At 44.4% G+C, this 23,217-nt stretch overlaps 1 protein-coding gene across 2 annotated transcripts; it reads left to right on the plus strand.

The window, feature by feature from the left end:
• Window positions 1–1,917: 1,917 nt before the first annotated feature.
• Window positions 1,918–23,200, plus strand: cacng1b (calcium channel, voltage-dependent, gamma subunit 1b). Of its 2 annotated transcripts, XM_062984843.1 has the most exons (5): window positions 1,918–1,941; window positions 4,735–4,957; window positions 17,524–17,598; window positions 21,594–21,731; window positions 22,968–23,200. In XM_062984843.1, exons 1-5 carry the CDS (start codon window positions 1,918–1,920, stop codon window positions 23,198–23,200), a joined length of 693 nt encoding a protein of 230 aa, XP_062840913.1. The 2 variants fall into 2 exon arrangements, with proteins under 2 accessions (XP_062840913.1, XP_062840914.1); XM_062984844.1 differs by lacking the exon at window positions 1,918–1,941 and having other exon boundaries at window positions 4,717–4,957.
• The last annotated feature ends 17 nt before the right edge of the window (window positions 23,201–23,217 follow it).

Genomic DNA, 23,217 nt, shown 5'->3' on the forward strand with positions numbered 1-23,217 from the left:
TACACTGATTAAGATTATTATAAGTTTGAACCACATTTTCAAAGATCCGTACAGAAGTCGGGTTTTGTTGCAGCTTCATCTAAGGGATCAAAGGTCTCAAGGATTAAATATTGTTTTTTAGCCTTGTTAGTAATGCACAGACATTTCTTGGGCTTCTCTGAATCTTTTGATAATGTTATGAACTGTAGATGGTGAAATACCCTATTTTCTTGCAAATGTGCATTGAGTTCCAGTTTTTCCCCTCCCAGCTCATAAACAACTAAGCCTTATGTTAATCATAATAGCATCACTTGAATTAGATCATTTTTTAACACTTCACAGCTTTGGTCCTCCTAATATACCCCTGTCCCAACATTTTTTTGAAATGTATTGCTGGCATCAAATTAGGACATAGTGTAGGTGATTACACTGATCAGCCATAACATTAAAACCACCTCCTTGTTTCTTCATTCACTGTCCATTTTATCAGCTCCACTTACCAAATAGAAGCACTTTGTAGTTCTACAATTACTGACTGTAGTCCATCTGTTTCTCTACATGCTTTGTTAGCCCCCTTTCATGTTGTTCTTCAATGGCCAGGACCACCACAGAGTAGGTATTATTTGGGTGGTAGGTCATTATACTTAGCACTGCAGTGACACTGACATGGTGGTGGTGTTTTAGTGTGTGTTGTGCTGGTATGAGTGGATAAGACACAGCAGCGCTGCTGGAGTTTTGAAACACCTCATTGTCACTGCTGGACTGAGAATAGTCAACCAACCAAAAACATCCAGCCAACAGTGCCCCGTGGGCAGGGTCCTGTGATCACTGATGAAGGTCTAGAAGATGACCAAGTCAAACAGCAGCAATAGATGAGCGATTGTCTCTGACTTTACATCTACAAGATGGACCAACTAGGTAGGAGTGTCTAATAGAGTGGACAGTGAGTGGACACGGTATTTAAAAACTCCAGCAGCGCTGCTGTGTCTGATCCACTCATATTAGCACAACACACACTAACACACCACCACATGACCATTGAAGAACAGGGTGAAAGCAGGTTAAAAGTATGTACAAAGTGCCTCTGTATGGTAAGTGAAGCTGATAAAATGAACAGTGAGTGTAGAAACAAGGAGGTTGGTTTTAATGTTATGGCTGATCAGTGTATAAAGCATCTCATTAACACATTATGCAGTTTATATTAATATCTTACTTTTGTGCAGCCATGCGAAACATATTTTACCTCCATTATTCCTGGTCCACAAAGCGGCATACAGCTGATGAGGAATTGCCAAAACCAATTTATTTTGCGATGGCTTTGTTTTATCCTACATGACCTTTATGGTGATGGCCCAAGGGCCTGAGCAATCTAATTTAGTATGAATAATATTAGCCATTACTGGAAAATACAGGGTTTTTTCTAACTCAGTCGGTCAAATGCCGCCTTCTTCTCTGTATATAATGCTTATCCAATTAGAATGTTTTCTCCACTCAACAGATCTGGCACACTGAAATGCTCTGGGATCTAAAAGTTCACCGATTGTGAATAAGCATGTTAGGCTGTCACATACCGGTCTCAGGTGTGCTTGTCACAGAGATGCTGAAGTGTGACTGTGTTGATGTTGATTGTTAAAGATGGGGTAAGATGTTTTCCAGCTGTCAGTCAATCTGTGGCTGGTGACCCATAGGGCCTTTACTTAGTGTCTCAGAGAAGCAGAAAAATGATGTCAACGTCTTGTTTATGTCTTGTTTTGCTCCAGGGTTTCCTCTCGTTTCTTGTACTGCAGAGGTAAGTCACAAAGATGTCCTCTGTCCAAATAGTATCTAGAATACAGGTCATCCAATCATTCATACTGGCACTAATAGTTCTTTTATATAGTTTATACCAATCAGGCATAACATTATGACCTTCTTCCTAATATTATGACCCATCAAGGCATGGACTCCACTAGACCCCTGAAGGTGTGCTGTGGTATCTGGCACCAAGATGTTAGCAGCAGATCCTTTAACTCCTCTAAGTTGTGAGGTGGGGCCTCCATGGACCGGACCTGTTTGTCCAGCACATCCCACAGATGCTCCATTGGATTGAGATCTGGGGAATCTGGAGGCCAAGTCAACACCTCAAACTCGTTGTTGTGCTCCTCAAACCATTTCTGAACCGTTTTTGCTTTGTGGCAGGGTGCATTATCCTGCTGAAAGAGGCCACAGCCATCAGGGAATACCGTTTCCATGAAAGGGTGTACATGGTCTGCAACAATGCTTAGGTAGGTGGTACGTGTCAAAGTAACATCCACGTGGATGGCAGGACCCAAGGTTTCAGCAGAGCATTTCCCAAAGCATCACACTGCCTCCGCCGGCTTGCCTTCTTACGCAACAAACTGCGATGCACTGTGTATTCTGACACCTTTCTATCAGAACCAGCAATAACTTCTTCAGCAATCTGAGCTACAGCAGCTTGTCTGTTGGATCGGCCACATGGGCCAGCCTTCACTCCCCACGTGCATCAATGAGCCTTGACCGCCCATGACCCTGTTGCCGGTTTACCACTGTTTCTTCCTTGGACCACTTTTGATAGATACTGACCACTGCAGACCAGGAACACCCCACAAGAGCTGCTTTAAGAGTTTGGGAGATGCTCTGACCCAGTCATCCAGCCATCATAATTTGGCCCTTGTCAAACTCGCTGGCATTGTCATTTTGCTGCTTCGCTGTTGCTGGAAAGAATGTTGGTGGTTGGTGGTCCGTTGGTCAGAGGGCCGAGGTTAAAGAGTCACGGTTTGCTACTGACATGCACAATATATACTTATATAACAAATACAGGCACATTTGTTGGATGGCTTACACTTTAACAGAATGATAAATCTCAATCTTAGCCTAATTCTAATTAATTGCACTGCGGGGTAGAAAGTAATTTTCCGTGCAAATTGTTCCATATTTAGCACTTAAAGCCTCTTCTGACAAGGTCTTTCTATTTTCTCTAAAGAAAGGCTGAAAAGCTTTTCACTAACAAAAATGGGCCAGAGTTCTGTGAAGTGGGCCAGGAAATTTTATAACAGACACTAACATAAGTGGTGCCCATTACAGAGGGTGTATTTTAATAAAAGCAGCAGTTTAAAAATAAATATTAAATATGTTATATTATAATATGTTTTTTTTTAATATACAGTGGTTTCTCTGTTAGTCTGTACCAGTTGCTTCGGCTTTCCTTGTCCTCTGGTATTAATAAGACTTGGCAGCTTAATACACTGTCAAAGGTTTGTATTCTCTCTTCAGACCAGTTGTCCGGTCATGTAGGAATCTGCATTATCGACCTGCAGATTCCATTCCTGCATTTCAGACCTGCAACACATTCCAAAAAAGTTGGGACGGGGGCAATTTAGGGCTAGTAATGAGGTGAAAAAACTAAATAATGATGTGATTCCAAACAGGTGATTTTAATCATGGTTTGGTGCAAAAGCAGCATTCAGGAAAGGCTGAGTCCTTGATAAGCAAAGATGATCAGAGGATCTCCAGTTTGTCAACAAATGTGTGAGAAAATGATTGAAATGTTTAAAAACAATGTACCTCAAAGAAAGATTGGAAGGGATTTGCATATTTCTCCCTCTACAGTGCATAATATCATTGAACAATTTAAGGAGGCCCAGGACGCAAGCTTAAACTGAACGCCCGCGATCTTTGATCTCTCAGATGGCACTGCATCAAGAACCACCACTCAACAATAGCTGATATAACCACATGGGTGAGGAATTACTTTGGCAAACCTAAGTAAAACACTACAATACAGAGTTACATGCATGAATGGCACTTAAAACTTTACTGTGCAAAAAAGAAGCCTTATGTTAACCATGTCCAGAAGCGGCGTCGACTTCTCTGGGCTCGGAGGCATCTAGGATGGACCGTCACACAGTGGAAACGTGTATTGTGGTCAGATGAATCAGCATTCCAGGTCTTTTTTGGAAAAAATGAACGCCGTGTGCTCCGGAGCAAAGACAAAAAGGAGCATCCAGACTGTTATCAGTAACAAGTCCAAAAGCCAGGGTCTGTCATGGTATGGGGTTGTGTCAGTGCCTTTGGTAAAGGTAGTGTACACTTCTGTGATGGCAGCATTAATGCAGAAAAGTACATTGAGATCTTAGAGCAACATATGCTGCCTTCAAGATGTTCATGCATTTTTCAACAGGACAAGAAGAGGGTACGGGTACTGGACTGGCCTGCCTGCAGTCCTGACCTGTCCCTAATATCTTATTTCTTTACTAATGGGGGGAAACTACCCAACCAAACCTACCCAACTAGAGTCAAGATTTCCCACGAGCCCCTAATGAAAAAGAGCTCTAGCAATACAAGAAGAGATTGCTTTAGATATAACAACACAGTATATACTGTCAAAGATCCTGCCAAACCTCATATGTCCTACTTAAAAAAAGATATTGAGATCTTCATCTGGTGTACAGATAAAGATACATTAATTAATCTTTTTTTTTTCTTTTTAGAACACCTCATTAAGACAGTGCACATTAGCCACAGCCCTCCAAGCCGAACGCCATCCAGGGAGGAAGAGAGAAAGAAAACTAGGGCACTGTTATCTGGCCCTTTTTTTTAACAAACTGAAGCAGAGATCTGTGGACGGTAAGCTGCAGTGAGGAATCTGTCAGTCTCTGTGTTAAGTTTAGCATTTATTTAATAGAAAGCTGTCTAGAATTACAGCAAACTTTGCAAATCGCTACTTGTCCCACAACCATGCTGAAGGATACGAAGACCAAAGTGAAGATCACGTTCCTTATCACTGTAGTGGGCATCTCATCCATGCTGACGGCGATCGTGACGGATCATTGGGCCGTGCTGAGCCCAAGGGTGGAACAGCTCAACACTACCTGCGAGGCTGCCCACTTCGGGCTTTGGAGGCTTTGTAAGAAGAGCATTTTTATTGTGGAGGAAGACCCTGAAGGCAAAGGTTGTGGCCCTATTAGCCTGCCTGGAGGTAAGCAGGGGTTAAAGTAGATATTATACGTTGTCTGGGGCAACGTATCTTATTTATGGGTGTTATTAATTTGTGCAAACTGGGTTCTTAACATTAATATAATCTACATTTGATTAAGAAGTTTGATATGATACCTGGTTCTGGACTAGGGCTTTATTAAATGACTTTGTCTTCAGTTTTACTCCTATTATAATTATTTAAGTTAATTAAAGTGCTGAAGTTAAGGTGGTTGACAATTGAGTCTTAGGTTTAGTGGATTTAACATACCAAACATGCATCACATGTACATTGAGTATATTCAGACCACTTACCATATAGGAGCACTTTGTAGTTCTACAATTACTGACTGTAGTCCATCTATTTCTCTGCATGCTTTGTTAGCCCCCTTTCATGCTGTTCTTCAATGGTCAGGACCCCCACAGGACCACTACAGAGTAGGTATTATTTAGGCGGTGGATCATTCTCAGCACTGCAGTGACACTGACATGGTGGTGGTGTGTTAGTGTGTATTGTGCTAGTATGAGTGGAGTTTTTAAACACCTCATTGTCACTGCTGGACTGAGAATAGTCCACCAACCAAAATTATCCAGCCAACAGCGCCCGTGCGCAGCGTCCTGTGACCACTGATGAAGGTCTACAAAATGACCAACTCAAACAGCAGCAATAGATGAGCGATCGTCTCTGACTTTACATCTACAAGGTGGACCAACTAGGTAGGAGTGTCTAATAGAGTGGACAGTGAGTGGACACAGTGTTAAAAATCCTAACACACCACCACTATGTCAGTGTCACTGCAGTGCTGAGAATGATCCACCACCTAAATAATACCTAGTCTGTGGTGGTCCTGTGGCTAAAAAAAAAGTATGTAGAGAAACAGATGGACTACAGTCAGTAATTGTAGAACTATATGGTAAGTGGAGCTGATAAAATGGACAGTGAGTGTAGAAACAAGGAGGTGGTTTTAATGTTATGGCTGATCAGTGTACATTATTATACTATATTGAACAAACTATGTATCATTCACAGAGCTTTTCATTTTGTTACTTGCTTCAGTAAAGTAACATTCCAAACCTAAAACATTAGCATTAAAAATTAGTGTTTATAATCTGCTTATGCATGTTGAGTCATCTTATTTATCACTCTTCTGGAGAAACAGTCTCATTATGCTTAGTGTACAATGCTGAATAGAAGGGAAACAAAAACTACCACATGTCAAATAATCTCCTAAATTATTACCCTGATTGCGTTACACTTCACCTCTACCGATACAACCCTCCACTGCTCACTGAGGATCTTCGTAACTGGCACACGCCCCCTCCGACACGTGCTCAGTACCGACTGCCTTTTTTCATCTGCACGAGGCGAGTCCATATGCGGATCAGCCTTGTGCACGGAGAGCCACACCCTGATCAGCATTATTCCCCAACTCTGCACAGGCAGAGGTCGTAATTGCACCAGTAATGAGGAAGCCTTGTCCGGCTCATCCCACCCTGAACAACAGCCAGTCTTTTTTCATGTAGCGGCCCAGCAGAGCTGAGATTCGATACAATGTATTCGAGATCCCAGCTCTGGTGTGCTAGCGTGTTTTACCGCTGTATTTACACTTTTTAATGAAGCTCAAACTAGAATTTAATTTTTTTCTTTATGCATTTCCCTGCTCTGATTGAGGAGAACGAAGCTAACCCACGCCCCCTCACACGCCCCCTCAGACACGTGGGCAGCATGCCGTATGCATCTTATCACCTACACTTTGACGAGTGCAGTGCAGCTCAGCGTTGTGCACGGAGAGACACACCCTGACAGCACTCTTTTCTCATCTCTGTGCAGCCGCCATCAATCAGCCAGCAGAGGTCGTAATTGCACCAGTCATGAGACAGAGAGACCCCATCCGGCTTAGTCCCGCCCATATCTGAACAACAGGCCAATCGTTGTTCATGTGGCTGCTCAGCCTAGCCGGCAGGCGGAGCTGGGATTCGATACGATGTATTCGAGATCCCAGCTCTGGTTCCAGCATGTGTTTTTACCGCTGCGCCACCTGAGCGGCTAGAATTTCGACCCTGCTAATATCATTGCTACTGTGGCAGCATCATGCTATTGGGTGCATCTTAATGGCAGGGACAGGAAGACTGGTTGGTAATATATGAGGTGCGGATAAATGCAGCCAAATAATGGAATCTCCAGAGTGCACACACATTCAGACTGGAGCAACAGCTCACCTTTCAGGGCAAGTCTATTAATGAGTGACCCAGCCAAAGCCCAGACTTAAACCTTGCAGACCATTTCATTACAAACCTATTGTACACAGAATTGGTTTTCTTTAACCTACAGCAACTTAGAGATAGAGCCTAGAGATAGAAGCCCACCAAGCAAATGAGTTCCAGTTCCAGTCTAAAGGTAGCAAATCATATCAAAATGTGCAGCAGTCTAATGCAAGAGCCCAGCACTGCAGAGATCTTGAGCTTGTGAGTTTGAATCCCTACTTTGGGATCAACCTGGCTGGGAATCCAACAGGCACAATTGGCTGTGCCTGGGGAGAAGGGGTCGACTGGGTTCCTTAGTGCTGTAGCAGAGGGGTGGTATGTGTATAAATATATCCAGTCTGAAAAATGGACAGTGAGTGTAGAAACAAAGAGGTGGTTTTAATGTTAAGGCTGATCGGTGTATATATCGGTGTATATATATAATGTTATATATATATATATATATACACACACACACGATCAGTCATAACATTAAAACCACCTCTTTGTTTCTACACTCACTGTCCATTTTATTAGCTCCTCTTACCATATAGAAGCACTTTGTAGTTGTACAATTACTGACTGTAGTCCATCTGTTCCTCTGCATGCTTTGTTACCCCCCTTTCATGCTGTTCTTCAATGGTCAGGACCCCCAGAGGACCACTACAGAGTAGGCATTATTTGGTAAGTAACACTGACATGGTGGTGGTGTGTTAGTGTGTGTTGTGCTGGTATGAGGAGTTTTTAAACACCTCACTGTCCCTGCTGGACTGAGAATAGTCCACCAACCAAAACATCCAGCCAACAGCGCCCCGTGAGCAGCGCCCTGTGACCACTGATGAAGGTCTAGAAAATGACCAACTCAAACATTAGCAATAGATGAGTGATTGTCTCTGACTTTACTCTGATCTACAAGGTGGACCAACTAGGTAGGAGTGTCTAATAGAGTGGACAGTGAGTGGACACAGTGTTTAAAAATCCTAACACACCACCACCATGTCAGGGTCACTGCAGTGCTGAGAATGATCCACCACCCAAATAATACCTGCTCTGTGGTGGTCCTGTGGGGGTCTTGACCATTGAAGAACAGCACGAAAGGGGGCTAACAAAGCATGCAGAGAAACAGATGGACTACAGTCAGTAATTGTAGAACTACAAAGTGCTTCTATATGGTAAGTGGAGCTGATAAACTGGACAGACCTTACGCAAATCATGTGTAATTTTACTGGGAGTTCTATAAGATTTCTGACATGAATTATTACACAGTGCGGCTTGTTTACCCAGAACTTCAGCCCAGTTTTCTAGGTATTAAGTATGATTCATATGAAGGCCGAATGGCAGAATTGTTAGATTTTTTTGGAAAGATCACCAGGCCCTTCAGTTTGTCAGTTCCTTTTTCTTTAAAGCATGCACTGCCTACACTAGGTCACACTGTGTTGTTTCTGCGCTGGAGCTTGACATTTAGGCCATTGAAATAGGTTGTTATGTCAGACAGAAATAGAACAGCCTTCATCATGTCTTTCTTTAGCACAAAAATTGTTAGACGGTGACGTTTGCAGCTCTTTCTCAATGTCCCAGAAATGTTTTGATACCCTGGAATTGATTCACCTGAGATTTATTGTATTTATTTTTTTAAATTTTCTATTTTTCCCCACTTTTTCCCCTAATCTAGTCGTGTCCAATTACCCTGATTGCGTCCTCTATACTGATTCGCCTCTCAACGGCCATACGCCCCCTCCGGCACGTACAGTCAGTACAGACTGCATTTTTCACCTGCACGAGTCGAGTTCATACACTGACGAGCACTGTGTACGGAGGGCCACACCCAGCCAGCAGGGGCCGCAGTCGCACCAGTTGTGAGGACCTATGATCCGACTTTCTAACCCTCTAAACCTGAACAACAGCCAATCGTTGATCATGTTGCCGCCCGGCCCAGTCGGAAAGGCAGAGCTGAGATTGGATACGATGTATTCGAAACCCAACTCTGGTGCGCTGGCGTACTTTACCGCTGCACCACCTGAGCGGCCCCTCACCTGAGATTATTGTGTCCTATAGGTAGTCAGCAGTCTTTAAGACTTGCACTCATAAATGATGCTCTGTTAGTAACAGTAACTGTGTTGTTTACCTTCAACTAATCCGAGTCATCCACAGTATTAGGATTTCTTAATATTCCTGTCTGGCAATAGGAAAGCACTGTCTGTTCAATGTCTGTTTCACCACTGCTTTATCCTATTCTGGTCACGGTGGGTACCTTTTACCTGGCGAAAGGTAGGAAACACCCCGGACAGGTCACCAGTCCACCACAGGGCATACACACACACACAAGTAAAGCTAACTTGCTTGTTTTTGGACTGTGGGAGAAACCAGAGCTCCTAGAGGAAACCCACACAGAAATGATCCGGACCGCAGCCGCTTAGATGGCACATTGGTAAAACACACTAGCACACCAGAGCTGACATTCCAAAACTCTGGGCGGCTACATGAACAACGATCGGCTTGTTGTTCATACACGGAGGGAGCCGGATAGGGACCTCATAACTGATACAATTACGACCTCTGCACAGAGTTAAGGAATAATGCTGATCAGGGTGTGGCTCTCCGTACACAAAGCTGATCCACATATGAATTCGCCTCATGCAGGTGAAAAGATGCATTCTGTACTGCACCCGTGTCGGAGGGGGCGTGTGTCCGTTCGCTCTCCTCAATTGGGGTGGGGGTCAGCACCGACCCGCTTCTTGCTGTGAGGCAACGGTGCTTCCCACAGAGGGTACCCACCATAAAATCTAACAGTTGTGCCTGATACATCCGCAGATCGCCATGCCATTAAAAATCAGTATTATTTTCGATATGTTGCTTCAATTGGTCTTTTATTTAAGGTACTTTGTTGCTATGGAACATTTACATTGATTTAACATCACAGAAAGGTTCCTGTGAGCCCAAAAAATCATGCCCTTTAAAGTAAAGACTCAATTACTTGGTGGCACCAATAGAATGAGTCCTCGGGACTTGGATTCAATCCCTGCAACTGATTATTTTCTTTGAGGAGTCTGGCATATTCACTCTATGTCTTCATGAGTGTCCTCCAGGTACTTTAGTTACCTCTCAGCTTTTAAAAACATGCAAATGATGGATTGTCTGCTTTTCATTGCTACAAAGTAGAAATGAGTCAGTGAATGTGATAGGGGGGTCTAGGATGTATTCATGCTTCGTGACAAGCGTTTCCAGGTGGTATTTAGTGTCATAGTGTTCATGATTACCTGAACTGCCTCTTTTTTGTGTTTTTATAATACAGTGTACATACACTATATTGCCAAAAGTATTCACTCACCCATTCAAATCATTGAATTCAGGTGTTTCAATCACTCCCATGGCCACAGGTGTATAAAACCAAGCACCTAGGCATGCAGACTGCTACTACACACATTTGTGAAAGAATGGGTCGCTCTCAGGAGCTCAGTGAATTCCAGCGTGGTACCATGATAGGATGCCACCTGTGCAACAAGTCCAGTCGTGAAATTTCCTCGCTACTAAATATTCCACAGTCAACTGTCATTGCTATTATAACAAAGTGGAAGCGTTGAGGACGACAGCAGCTCAGTCACGAAGTGGAAGCCACGTAAAATGACAGAGCGGGGTGGCACATAGTGCGCAGAGGGCGCCAACTGTTTCAGAGTCAATCGCTACAGACCTCCAAACTTCATGTGGCCTTCAGATTAGCTCAAGAACAGTGTGTAGAGAGCTTCATGGAATGGGTTTCCATGGCCGAGCAGCTGCATCCGAGCGTTACATCACCAAGCGCAATGCAAAGCGTCGGATGCGGTGGTGTAAAACACGCCGCCACTGGACTCTAGAGCAGTGGAGACATGTTCTCTGGAGTGACGAATCACGCTTCTCCGGCTGGCAATCCGATGGACGAGTCTGGGTCTCGCGGTTGCCAGGAGAACGGTACTTGTCTGACTGCATTGTGCTAAGTGTAAAGTTTGGTGGAGGGGGGATTATGGTGTGGGGTTATTTTTCAGGAGTTGGGCTCGGCCTTTTAGTTCCAGTAAAAGAAACTCTTAATGCTTCAGCATACCAAGAGATTTTGGACAATTTCATGCTCCCAACTTTGTGGGAATAGTTTGGGGATGGCCCCTTCCTATTCCAACATGACTGCGCACCAGTGCACAAAGCAAGGTCCATAAAGACATGGATGAGCGAGTTTGGTGTGGAAGAACTTGACTGGCCTGCAGAGAGTCCTGACCTCAACCCGATAGAACACCTCTGGGATGAATTAGAGCGGAGACTATGATTAGAGCCAGGCCTTCTCGTTTAACATCAGCGTCTGACGTCCCATAAACACACTCCTAAATCTTGTAGAAAGCCTTCCCAGAAGAGCTGAAGCTGTTATAGCTGCAAGGGGTGGGCCGACATCATATTAAACCCTATGGATTAAAAATGGGACGTCACTCAAGTTCATATGCGTGTGAAGGCAGACGAGCGAATACGTTTGGCAATGTACTGTATATACGTGTTCTGCATCAAAGCACTGCTTCATATTACCTTCAGGTTAGGATCGCGAGGGTTGGACACCACCTTAAAACAGGGTAGGTTGCCAACTCACACCTCTGGGAGCCAGTCGACCTTCTGCCTATTTTTAGGAAGCTCCTAAAAAAAGAGGAGAGGAGTTCCTCTTCACCCATTTGCTGTGTGCCACCCACTTTATCAGCTAGGTTCAAGTCGTCACTCCCTGTGATAACAAAAGTTTCATTACAATTTGTTTTTGTGCTTTTCAAAAGCTAAATAAATACCTATTTTCACACCATTCAATTTCCATTCCTATTCAATCAAACTTCTCTTTTCACTGGGCAATTTCGACTATGGCATTTTATTTATAGAACATTAACTTGTACCCGTCAATTAGCTTGTTAATGCAGTTTTACAGGGCTGCCATTTGTCCATCTATTTATCAAAGCGTGTGTCTTTGTCTGTGCACTGAATAAAAAATAACACTTGACCAAAGGTATGTGGACTACTGACTATAAGCTTGTTAGACATTCTATTCCATTAATACTGCATTAATATTAAGATGATAATGATTTGCAAATTCTAAATCCAACAATCGAGAGGAGTATATACACCAATAATATCAACCATAACATTAAAACCACCTCCTTGTTTCTACACACACTGTCCATTTAATCAGCTCCACGTACCAAATTACTGACTGTAGTCCATCTGTTTCTCTGCATGCTTTGTTAGCCCCCTTTCATGCTGTTCTTCAATGGTCAGGACCCACTACAGTGCAGGTATTATCTGGCCGGTGGATCATTCTCAGCACTGCAGTGACAATGATATGGTGGTGGTGTGTTAGTGTGTGTTGTGCTGGTATGAGTGGATAAGACACAGCAGCGCTGATGGAGTTTTGAAACACCTCACTGTCACTGCTGGACTGAGAATAGTCCACCAACCACAAATTTCCAGCCAACAGCACCCCGGTGGGCAGCGTCCTGTGACCACTGATGAAGGTCTAGAAGATGACCAACTCAAACAGCAGCAATAGATGAGCGATCGTCTCACTTTACATCTACAAGGTGGACCAACTAGGTAGGAGTGTCTAATAGAGTTAACAGTGAGTGGACTAATGCCTAGTTCACACTACACGATTTTTGCCCTGATTTTCGCTCGGCGACTGGTCGGCAATTGATTTTCCGGGTCGGGAGCAACTCAGCGTTCACTCGGCGATCAAAACTCGGCTCTCAGTCGCTATGTGTGAACTATCCAACAACTCGACCCGACCGGCTCGCAGACCGCTCGGCGACCGGATCGAGTTTTCTAGCACGTCAGATATCTGATCTCAGATGGGCAACTGGGAATGAGTGACATGTCGAACAGCCAATGAGAACACAGGATACGGTGTGAGGGGAAATGCAGAAGAGGATATAGTTTATATCAGAATATCCTCTACAAAACATAACACCCACGCTGCATTACAAAATTATTAATTAACATCCACTTTACTGCAGAACAAGCCTACAGTCAGTAATTGTAGAACTACAAAGTGCTTCTATATGGTAAGTGGAGCTGATAAAATGGACAGTGAGTGTAGAAACAAGGAGGTGGTTTTAATGTTATGGCTGATTGGTGTATATATCCTCCTCGAACGCAATCAGGAATCCCCCAGCAGTGGAAGACTGATTGGGAGCCAACACCCATTTGGTGTGTCATCATTAATGACATGAGGGATGCCACTTCTGTTTACTAGATTATATATGTTCAGTGGAAATGTTGAGTTTCGGGTGGTGAACAGACTGGGAAAACAAGCAGATTGCTTTTAAACATAGTATCCTATGTATTTGGATCTGGTCCAACCAGGCGCTGGGCGTCCTAATTTGGATCATTTGCGTACAAATGAAGCCGATTAGTTAAACCAGGTGCCTGGCACAGATTACATTTGGCACTGTTGAACGATTCTGAACGCCCCTGCTGTCAAGCGTCAATAACAGCGTCGGAGATTCACAGCGGCTTCAGGACACAGCAGGACCGGAGGAGGGGGATTCCAGCAGGCCGGGTGTGATCGATTTCACAGCGGCTTAGCATCTGCACAGCCTGGAAAAGGGCTCGATTCTGATAGCCTTCGCCGATGCACAATTGAAGCCATGAGTAAACACGTTAGCACTTGGAGAGTCACTTTCCCCCTGCTTCACACTTACTCATGCTGTTTCGTGGCTGTACTCCCAGAGCTACCTCCAGCTGATAGATGTTTGTTTGTGTCTATGTGGCTGTAAAAGAGACAGCAAATGAGAGACGAGAGAGAGTAAGAGCTGATGAAAGGGAAAAAAATGAGATGCTCTTTAAACTCTTGCCGGCAGGTAATACTTTAAGCACAGCACAGGCCTCTGTGGATGGCGCTGCACTGGTACGTCCCAGATACCAGTGCTCTTGGCAGCTTAGCTGCTTTAAAAGTGTCCTCTTTTATAACTGACCCTGAATCTAATGGTCATTTAATGTCAAGGACGAACAAAGAATCTGTGGTTCTAGCCTCACAAGTACAGTAAGCTACAACCCAGGCAAGTGCAGCGACCAATGATGTGTATGTTTACACTTGGCTCGAAGGGGAGGGGGTTTTAATCAAGAAGAAGAAACCTTATGTGACAGCCAGTGCAACCTAGTAATTGACTTCCTCTCTGCAATAAGTGCCTCCATTAAGAATCACGTAAGGTCAATGATACGGCCCGACACGCTACTTGCAGGATGGTATTTCTGCCACTGCTCATGTTTTGTTTGCTCAACTTCATTTCATTTATTAATATACATCCATTCCTGCATTTCAGACCTGCAACACATTCCGAAAAAAGTTGGGATGGTAAAGCATTTACCACTTTGTAATGTTAACATCTCAAGATGTGCAACAGTACGGGGTCGTCGTTGTCGCATTTTTCCTTTCAAAATTCTCCACACATTCTCTATTGGGGACAGGTCAGGACTGCAGGCAGGCCAGTCCAGTACTCGTACCCTCTTCTTCCACAGCCATGCCTTTGTAATGTGTGCAGCATGTGGTTTTGCATCGTCTTGTTGAAAAATGCATGGACGTCCCTGGAAAAGATGACGTCTTGAAGGCAGCACATGTTGCTCTAGGACCTCAGTGTATTTTTCTGCATTAACTCCGCCATCACAGAAGGGCACTGACACAGCCCCATACCATGACAGACCCTGGCTTTTGGACTTGTTGCTGATAACAGTCTGGATGGTCCTTTTCGTCTTTGGTCCAAAAAAGACCTGGAATGCTGATTCTTCTGACCACAATACACGTTTCCACTGTGTGATGGTCCATCCTAGATGCCTTCTGGACATGGTTAACATAAGGCTCCTTTTTTTCACAGTAAAGTTTTAAGTGGCATTTGTGCATGTAACTCTGTATTGTAGTGCTTGACAAAGGTTTGCCAAAGTAATCCCTCACCCATGTGGTTATATCAGCTATTGTTTAGCGGTGGTGCTTGATGCAGTGCCGTCTGAGGGATCGAACATTCTTTGAATCGTTTAATGATATTATGCACTGTAGAGGGAGAAATATGCAAATCCCTTCCAATCTTTCTTTAAGGTACATTGTTTTTAAACATTTCAATCATTTTCTCACACATTTGTTGACAAACTGGAGATCCTCTGATCATCTTTGCTCATCAAAGACTCAGCCTTTCCTGGATGCTGCTTTTGTACCAAACCATGATTACAATCACCTGTTTGGAATCACATCATTATTTAGTTTTTTCACCTCATTACTAGCCCTAAATTGCCCCCGTCCCAACTTTTTTTGGAATGTGTTGCAGGTCTGAAATGCAGGAATGGATGTACTGTATATTAACAAATGAAATGAAGTTGAGCAGACAAACAACATATAAGCTTCTTTAGTTAGTACGTAATTGAAACGTGTTGACCAACCTACTCCAGCTAAAACCATGGGTATTAACTCGGAAAAGCCCTCCTTGGTGGCCTTGACCACCTCCAAAGTGGTGATGTGTGATTGTAGGAGTGTGAGGTCTGTGAGGTTAGGCGCTGATGTTGGCCTCCAGTCCCAAAGGTGTCTAATGGGATTTTTTTTCCACGGCTCTGTGCAAGCCACCATGGCTTTATGGACCTCATTTGATGCACAGGAGGACATTAGGCTGTAGCAGCCTTGTTATATTGTTGCCAAAGTTGCTAGCATGTAATTTCATTGTGGCTGAACATCCGAACTCAATAAGTAAGAGGGATGTCCCCGATCATTTGGCGATATTGTGTAACGGCAATAAATGTAGCTACACAGCAGGTGTACATCATAAAAGGGTGTTTATTTGTTGCCCCTATTTAAACATCCAAGCTAGGCCGCTCAGGTGGCGCAGCGGTAAAAACACACACGCTGGAACCAGAGCTGGGATCTCGAATACATCGTACCGAATCTCAGCTCTGCCTGCCGGCTAGGCTGAGCGGCCACATGAACAACGATTGGCCTGTTGTTCAGATATGGGCGGGATTAAGCCGGATGGGGTCTCTCTCTCATAACTAATGCAATTACGACCTCTGCTGGCTGATTGATGGCGCCTGCACGGAGATGAGAAAAGAGTGCTCTCAGGGTGCGTCTCTCAGTACACAGTGCTGAGCTGCACTGCAGGTGACACAATGCATACGGCATGCTGCCCACGTGTCGGAGGGGGGTGTGGGTTAGCTTCGTTCTCCTCAATCAGAGCAGGGATCAGCATTGGTGGAGAGGAAGCGCTGCCTTTTTTTTCAACCCAGACCTCCACCAAGGGGTAACAATTTCCCCGAGAGTAAGACATTGTAATAGGAACGGTCAAACAGGGTAAATAAATGACACCCTAAAAGCAGCTCAGCAGCCCTTGCTTTGCTCTCCTCATTGAGGCTGAACCATCACTGCACATAGGAGCAGCCTGTTGCTAGGTAACCTCCTCACAGCATGCTTTTTTTCCCTTCGTCTCTTCTCACCCTTGACGGAGATTGTGGGTCCAGAGTAACAAATAGCTCCTCTTTTTTACTGCCTGTTGCCCATCTTCCTCCCGCTCGTTCTCCGGACAGCGGCAAGTGCGAGCTTGCTTTATGAGTTTAATCTAAGCGAGAGGTGTCAGACTGCCTACACACCTTCATAATCACGCTCCTGTGCTTCCCCATGGGAGTCCTGAAATAAAAGCATCGCCTAATAGCGGCGAAGGGCGGTGGGATTGTTCTGTAGCGATGCTCATGGTACGCCTGAGATGCTTTGACCTGTGTTGAGAGAGGTCAGTGCCAACTGCGGTGAAAAGGTCTTATCATGTCTTTGTGAAATAAGCAGCGTATGTTTGGGAGCGGGCGGGGCAAGCGCTAAGATGGTCAGTTCCAGCTCTGCTTTACGGCTGGGCTGGGTGGCTACATGAACAACGATTGGCTGTTGTTCAGGGTGGGATGAGCCGGACCAGGGTTCCTCATAACTGGTGCAATTATGACTGGTGCTTACGCAGAGTCTGGGAATAATACTGATCAGGGTGTGGCTCTCCGTGCACAAGACTGATCCGCATATGAACTCGCATCATGCAGGTGAAAAGACGAGGTCGGTACTGCACACGTGTCGGAGGGGGCGTGTATCAGTGGCGAAGCAGAAAGTGGAAACTAGGGTGGTACCCTTAGCCTCCCCCGTTTCCCTGAAACTGTCTGGAGGATGAGAATGTCTGCAGGAAGCACATTGATAGCAGCTAACACTGAGCGGTCGGTCTCGGGAGGAAATGCCGGCTAGGCTCATTGGAAGTGCAAGTGCATCGTAACGGCAGGCACCAACAGCACCTCCTCAGCTACAATCACTGTTTTCATCTCTCTTTGCAGTCAAGAACTGCTCCTACTTCAAACACTTCACGTCAGGGGAAGAGGCTGAAGTTTTTGAAGTCAAGACTCAAAAAGGTAAGTGACCTTGCTAAGCCTCGGCGTACACCGAGAACCACATGACATTCAGGCCCTCACATTAATTCTCATTCGCTCTTATAGAGGTGTTATTATAGAGAAAGTGGTATCCTAGTGGGTAGAGCTTTGAGCTATCAATTGAAAGGATGAAGGTTTGTATTTTAGCTCTGCCTCCTGCCTCACAGCCACTGTTGGGACTGTTGGGACCTTCAGCAAGGCTTTTAACCCTCTTGACTCTTTAAAACAGTCCTGCAACTGTGATGCACTGTGTATTCTCACTTCTTTCTATCAGAACCAGCATCAAGTTCTTCAACAATCTGAGCTACAGTAGCTCGTCTGTTGGATCGAACCACACGGGCCGGCCTTCGCTCCCCACGTGCATCAATGAGCCTTGGCCGCCCATGACCCTGTCGCCGGTTTACCACTGTTCCTTCTTTGGACCACTTTTGATAGATACAGCCCACTGCAGTTTTGGAGATGCTCTGAACCAGTCGTCTAGCCGCCCAAATCCTTACGCTTGCCCATTTTTCCTGCGTCTAACACATCAACTTTGAGGATAAAATGTTCACTTGCTGCCTAATATATCCCACCCACTAACAGGTGCCGTGATGAAGAGATAATCAGTGTTATCATGGTCATAATGATATGCCTGATCGGTGTATATAAGATAGAAAGATAGATAGATAGATAGATAGATAGATAGATAGATAGATAGATAGAAAGATAGATAGATAGATAGATAGATAGATAGATAGATAGATAGATAGATAGATAGATAGATAGATAGATAGATAGATAGATAGATAGATAGATAGATAGATAGGTTCTAATAGAAAGGTGACACTGCATCACAGTTTGTTGGTTATGGGGCTGCATAGCCGCAGACCAGTCAGGGTGCCTATGCTGACCCCTGTCCACCGCCAACAATGGGCACGTGAGCATCTGAACTGGACCACGGACCAATGGGAGAAGGTGACCTGGTCTGATGAATCACGTTTTTGCCTCCAAATTCCCCAGATCTCAATCCAATCGAGCATCTGTGGGATGTTCTGGAGAGACAAGTCCGATCCATGGAGGTCCCACCTCACAACTGCTAACATCTTGGTGCCAGATGGGTTTAATGGAGTCCATGCCTAGACGGGTCAGGGCTGTTTTGGCAGCAAAAGGGGGAGCAACACAATACTAGGAAGGTGGTCATTATGTTATGCCTGATCAGCGTAAATCCTTATTTTTTGCTGTCCGTTTTTTCCCTTCCTTCCCAATTTTTTTCCCCTAATTGGCTATTTCTAGAGGCGTCTCTATGCCCATAAGCTGCAGTCTACCCTTTTGACCCATATGTAACACCTGATGCATTCAGGCATCTCAGCCAGGAGGCCAGGCAATCCAACAACTTAAGGTCCAGATCAGACATGATGCATCTATTCAAGCTGAACGATCCTAGCTATTTCACGCTTCACGCATCAAAGCCGCCATACAGTTAAGGAGTAAAAAGACTCGTATCTCGATCTGACAACACGCAGGACATGAAGTGACTCTGTCGAGCGCTATGCATTCTTCTGCCGTCTCTGGAAACATCAATAGTCATTCTAACAATCAATATGCCTGTAGCCTATTACTAATTAAAGACACATTAGATGCAAAAGCAGTCTGAGATCAGACTGATTAGTGCTGTGATGTGATTTAATGTGACATGACTTAGAGTTAGAGTACAGACCTCATTTTCACAAAAGATGGGACGTTTTGTACAATGTAATAAAAACAAATCTGTGATTTGTTCATTTTCTTGAATCTTTATTTAACTGACGAATGTCAAACAAAATTTCCATTGATTTCACTGACCAACATCATTGTACAAACCCAAATCAGAAAAAAGTTGGGACAGTATGGAAAACGCAAATAATAAAAAACATTCTTACATTTACTTTGACTTCAATTTCATTGCAGTCCAGTCCAGTATCCGTACCCTCTTCTTCCACAGCCATGCCTTTGTAATGTGTGCAGCATGTGGTTTTGCATCGTCTTGTTGAAAAATGCATGGACGTCCCTGGAAAAGACGACGTCTTGAGGCAGCACATGTTGCTCTAAGATCTCAATGTAAAAAATGACCTGGAATGCTGATTCATCTGACCACAACACACGTTTCCACTGTGTGATGGTCCATCCTAGATGCCTCTGCGCCCAGAGAAGTTGACGCCGCTTCTTTTTTGCACAGTAAAGTGGCATTTGTGCATGTAACTCTGTATTATAGTGCTTGACAAAGGTTTGCCAAAGTAATCCCTCGCCCATGTGGTTATATCAGCTATTGTTGAGTGGCGGTTCTTGATGCAGTGCCGTCTGAGGGATCGAAGATCACGGGCGTTCAGCTTAAGCTTGCACCCTTGACCTTTACGCACTGAAATTCCTCCTGATTCCTTGAATCGTTTAATGATATTATGCACTGTAGAGGGAGAAATATGCACATCTCTTTTAACTGGAGATCATCTGATCATCTCAACCTTTCCTGGTGCTGCTTTTGTATCAAACCATGATTATAATCACCTGTTTGGAATCACATCATTACTAGCCCTAAATTGCCCCGTCCCAACTTTTTTGAAATGTGTTGCAGGCCTGAAATGCAGGAATGAAGGAATATTAACATATGAAATGAAGTTGAGCAGATAAAACATGAAATATCTCAGGTTCATCCTGTCTGCAATGAAATAAAAGTCAAAGTAAATGTAAGAAACTCTGCAGTTTTAATTTATTTGCATTTTTCATACTGTCCCAACTTTTTCTGATTTGTATTTTTTGGAAAACAATACGCCTTCGTGGTGCCTTGTGTCTTTCTAAAATTCGAATATACGCCTCTGCGTCGATGATGCCTTCACACATGTGCAAATTTCCCATCCAGTAAACACTGATGCACCCTCATAACATCACAGATGTTGGCTTTTACACCTTCTGCTGTTAACACTTCGGATGTTCCTTTACGTACTGGCAGGAAGAACTTGAGATCTGTTTTTCACAAAAACAAGCTTAAACTTGGACTCATTTGACCACAGCACAACAGCACATGCTACTACTGACTTGGTCTCTCGAAGGTAAGTAAGCGTGGACCCAGAGAACTTGATCTCTGCATAAGAGCAGCATTTCTTGATGCAGCGGCGAACCGTGTTAGGTGACAATGTTTTTCTGAAGTACTCCAGAGTATACCCACCAGGCATAACATGAAGTGAACAACACTGATTAACAGCACCTGTTAGTAGGTGGGATATATTCGGCAGCAAGTGAACATTTTATCCTCAAAGTTGATGTGTTAGAAGCAGGAAAAATGGGCAAGCATAAAGATTTGAGCGAGATTCACAAGGGCCAAATTGTGATGGCTAGACGACCGGGTCAGAGCATCTCCAAACCTGCAGCTCTTGTGCAGTGTTTCCGGTCTGCAGTGGTGCATGATCTATGAAAAGTGATCCAAGGAAGGAACAGTGGTAAACCGGCGACAGGGTCATGGGCGACCAAGGCTCATTGATGCTCGTGGGGAGCTAATCCAACAGACGAGCTACTGTAGCTCAAATTGCTGAAGAAGTTAATCCTGGTTCTGATAGAAAGGTGTCAGACTCCATGCCTCGAAGGGTCAGGGCTGTTTTGGCAGCAAAAGGGGGGCCAACACAATATTAGGAAGGTGGGTCGGTGTATATTAAGGGTTCAATGCTCAAACACTTTACAGTGATCTCTGGTCTTACCCTACATGGACTGAGATTTCTCCAGATTCCATGAATGTATTTATAATGTCATGTATGGTAGATGGTGAGAGAACCTAAACTGAAAGTTTTCGGTAGGTTCCACTTTCATACCCATGCCCCGTTCTACTTTTTTTATTTGGTTTTAATTTTAGTTTGGTTTGAATTCTACAATATTAAGTATAATGATAGTTTAACGCAGTCTGTTTAGCTTAGATATAACGATTGTAGGTAAACTTGAAGCCAGTTCTCACTACAGTGGTGTATACATTCCAGAGTACAATATCTCAGCAGCTGCTATTGCCATCTTCAGCCTGGCCTTCATGATCCTGGGGAGCTTGTGTGTACTAGGAGCCTTTGGAGGAAGCAAGGACTACCTGTTAAGACCAGCTGGCATGTTCTTCGCTTTTGCAGGTGAGCTCCACGCTTTAAATCGAATGTCTCTTTATATACACCAATCAGCCATAACATTAAAACCACCTTGTTTCTACACTCACTGTCCATTTTATCAGCTCCACTTACCATATAGAAGCACTTTGTAGTTCTACAATTACTGACTGTAGTTCATCTGTTTTTCTGCATGCTTTGTTAGCCCCCTTTTCATGCTGTTCTTCAGTGGTCAGGGCCCTTACAGGACCACCAAAGAGCAGGTATTGTTTGGGTGGTGACACTGCAGTGACACTGACATGGTGGTGGTGTGTTAGTGTGTGTTGTGCTGGTATGAGTGGATCAGAAACAGCACTACTGGACTGAGAATAGTCCACCAACCTATAATATACAGCCAGCAGCGCCCCGTGGGCAGCGTCCTGTGACCACTGATGAAGGTCTAGAAGATGACCGACTCAAACAGCAGCAATAGATGAGCGATCGTCTCTGACTTTACATCTACAAGGTGGACCAACTAGGTAGGAGTGTCTAATAGAGTGGACAGTGAGAGGACACGGTATTTAAAAACTCCAGCAGCGCTGCTGTGTCTGATCCACTCATACCAGCACAACACTCGCTAACACACCACCACCATGTCAGTGTCACTGCAGTGTCACCACCCAAATAATACCTGCTCTGTGGGTTCCTGGGAGAGTCCTGACCATTGAAGAACAGCATGAAAGGGGGCTAACAAAGCATGCAGAGAAGCAGATGGACTACAGTCAGTAATTGTAGAACTACAAAGTGCTTCTATATGGTAAGTGGAGCTGATAAAATGGACAGTAAGTAAAGAAACAAGGAGGTGGTTTTAATGTTATGGCTGATCAGTGTATTCCTTACCTCTAGTAACTGTCCTAGTAACTTAGGTCCTAGCTGATGTTGGGAAGAGGTTTGGTGATATTCTTCCCAGATCTCCATTGGTTTTTAAATGTATAGAAGGTGGATTGGGTGGTCTAAGTATGTGGCACTAGACCCAATGTGACCCAGATTAGATTGAAGCAGTTGCTAAAGTCAGTTGTCGATGTGAGTATGGCTTCACAGCTGGTTTCAAGGTTGAGAAGTTCTAAAGGTCGGTGAATCAACCGGTTCCTTTGGTTACCTGACCCAAATGGCTGTACTCACAAGAGAACCAAAACGTGAAACCCTACACTGATCAATATTCTGCAAACCCAAGAAACCACTGCTCGTTCTAAAGTATCCAATGTCTGCATGACCTCTTCCCAGGTCTCTGCATCGTCATTTCAGTGGAGGTCATGAGGCAGTCGGTCAAACGCATGATCGACAGCGACGAAACCATCTGGATCGAGTACTACTATTCGTGGTCCTTCTCGTGCGCCTGCGCAGCCTTCATCCTCCTCTTCATCAGCGGGATCAGCCTGCTCATCATCTCCATGCCCCACATGCCGAGGAACCCGTGGGAGACCTGTATGGACGCCGAGCCCGAACCTATAGACTAGCAGAGTCTCTCTGACGA

The sequence above is a fragment of the Trichomycterus rosablanca genome, chromosome 22 (genome assembly GCF_030014385.1).
Source record: "Trichomycterus rosablanca isolate fTriRos1 chromosome 22, fTriRos1.hap1, whole genome shotgun sequence".
In the NCBI taxonomy this organism is placed as follows: Eukaryota; Metazoa; Chordata; class Actinopteri; order Siluriformes; family Trichomycteridae; genus Trichomycterus; species Trichomycterus rosablanca.

What these genes read in the sequence shown, in the direction of transcription:
- cacng1b (XM_062984843.1), top strand. Translation starts at nt 1,918, where the DNA reads ATGGACTCCACTAGACCCCTGAAG. An exon ending in ACTCCACTAGACCCCTGAAG is followed by an intron (nt 1,942 to 4,734) that starts GTGTGCTGTGGT and finishes AAGGATACGAAG; the next exon opens with ACCAAAGTGAAGATCACGTT. An exon ending in CATGTTCTTCGCTTTTGCAG is followed by an intron (nt 21,732 to 22,967) that starts GTGAGCTCCACG and finishes ACCTCTTCCCAG; the next exon opens with GTCTCTGCATCGTCATTTCA.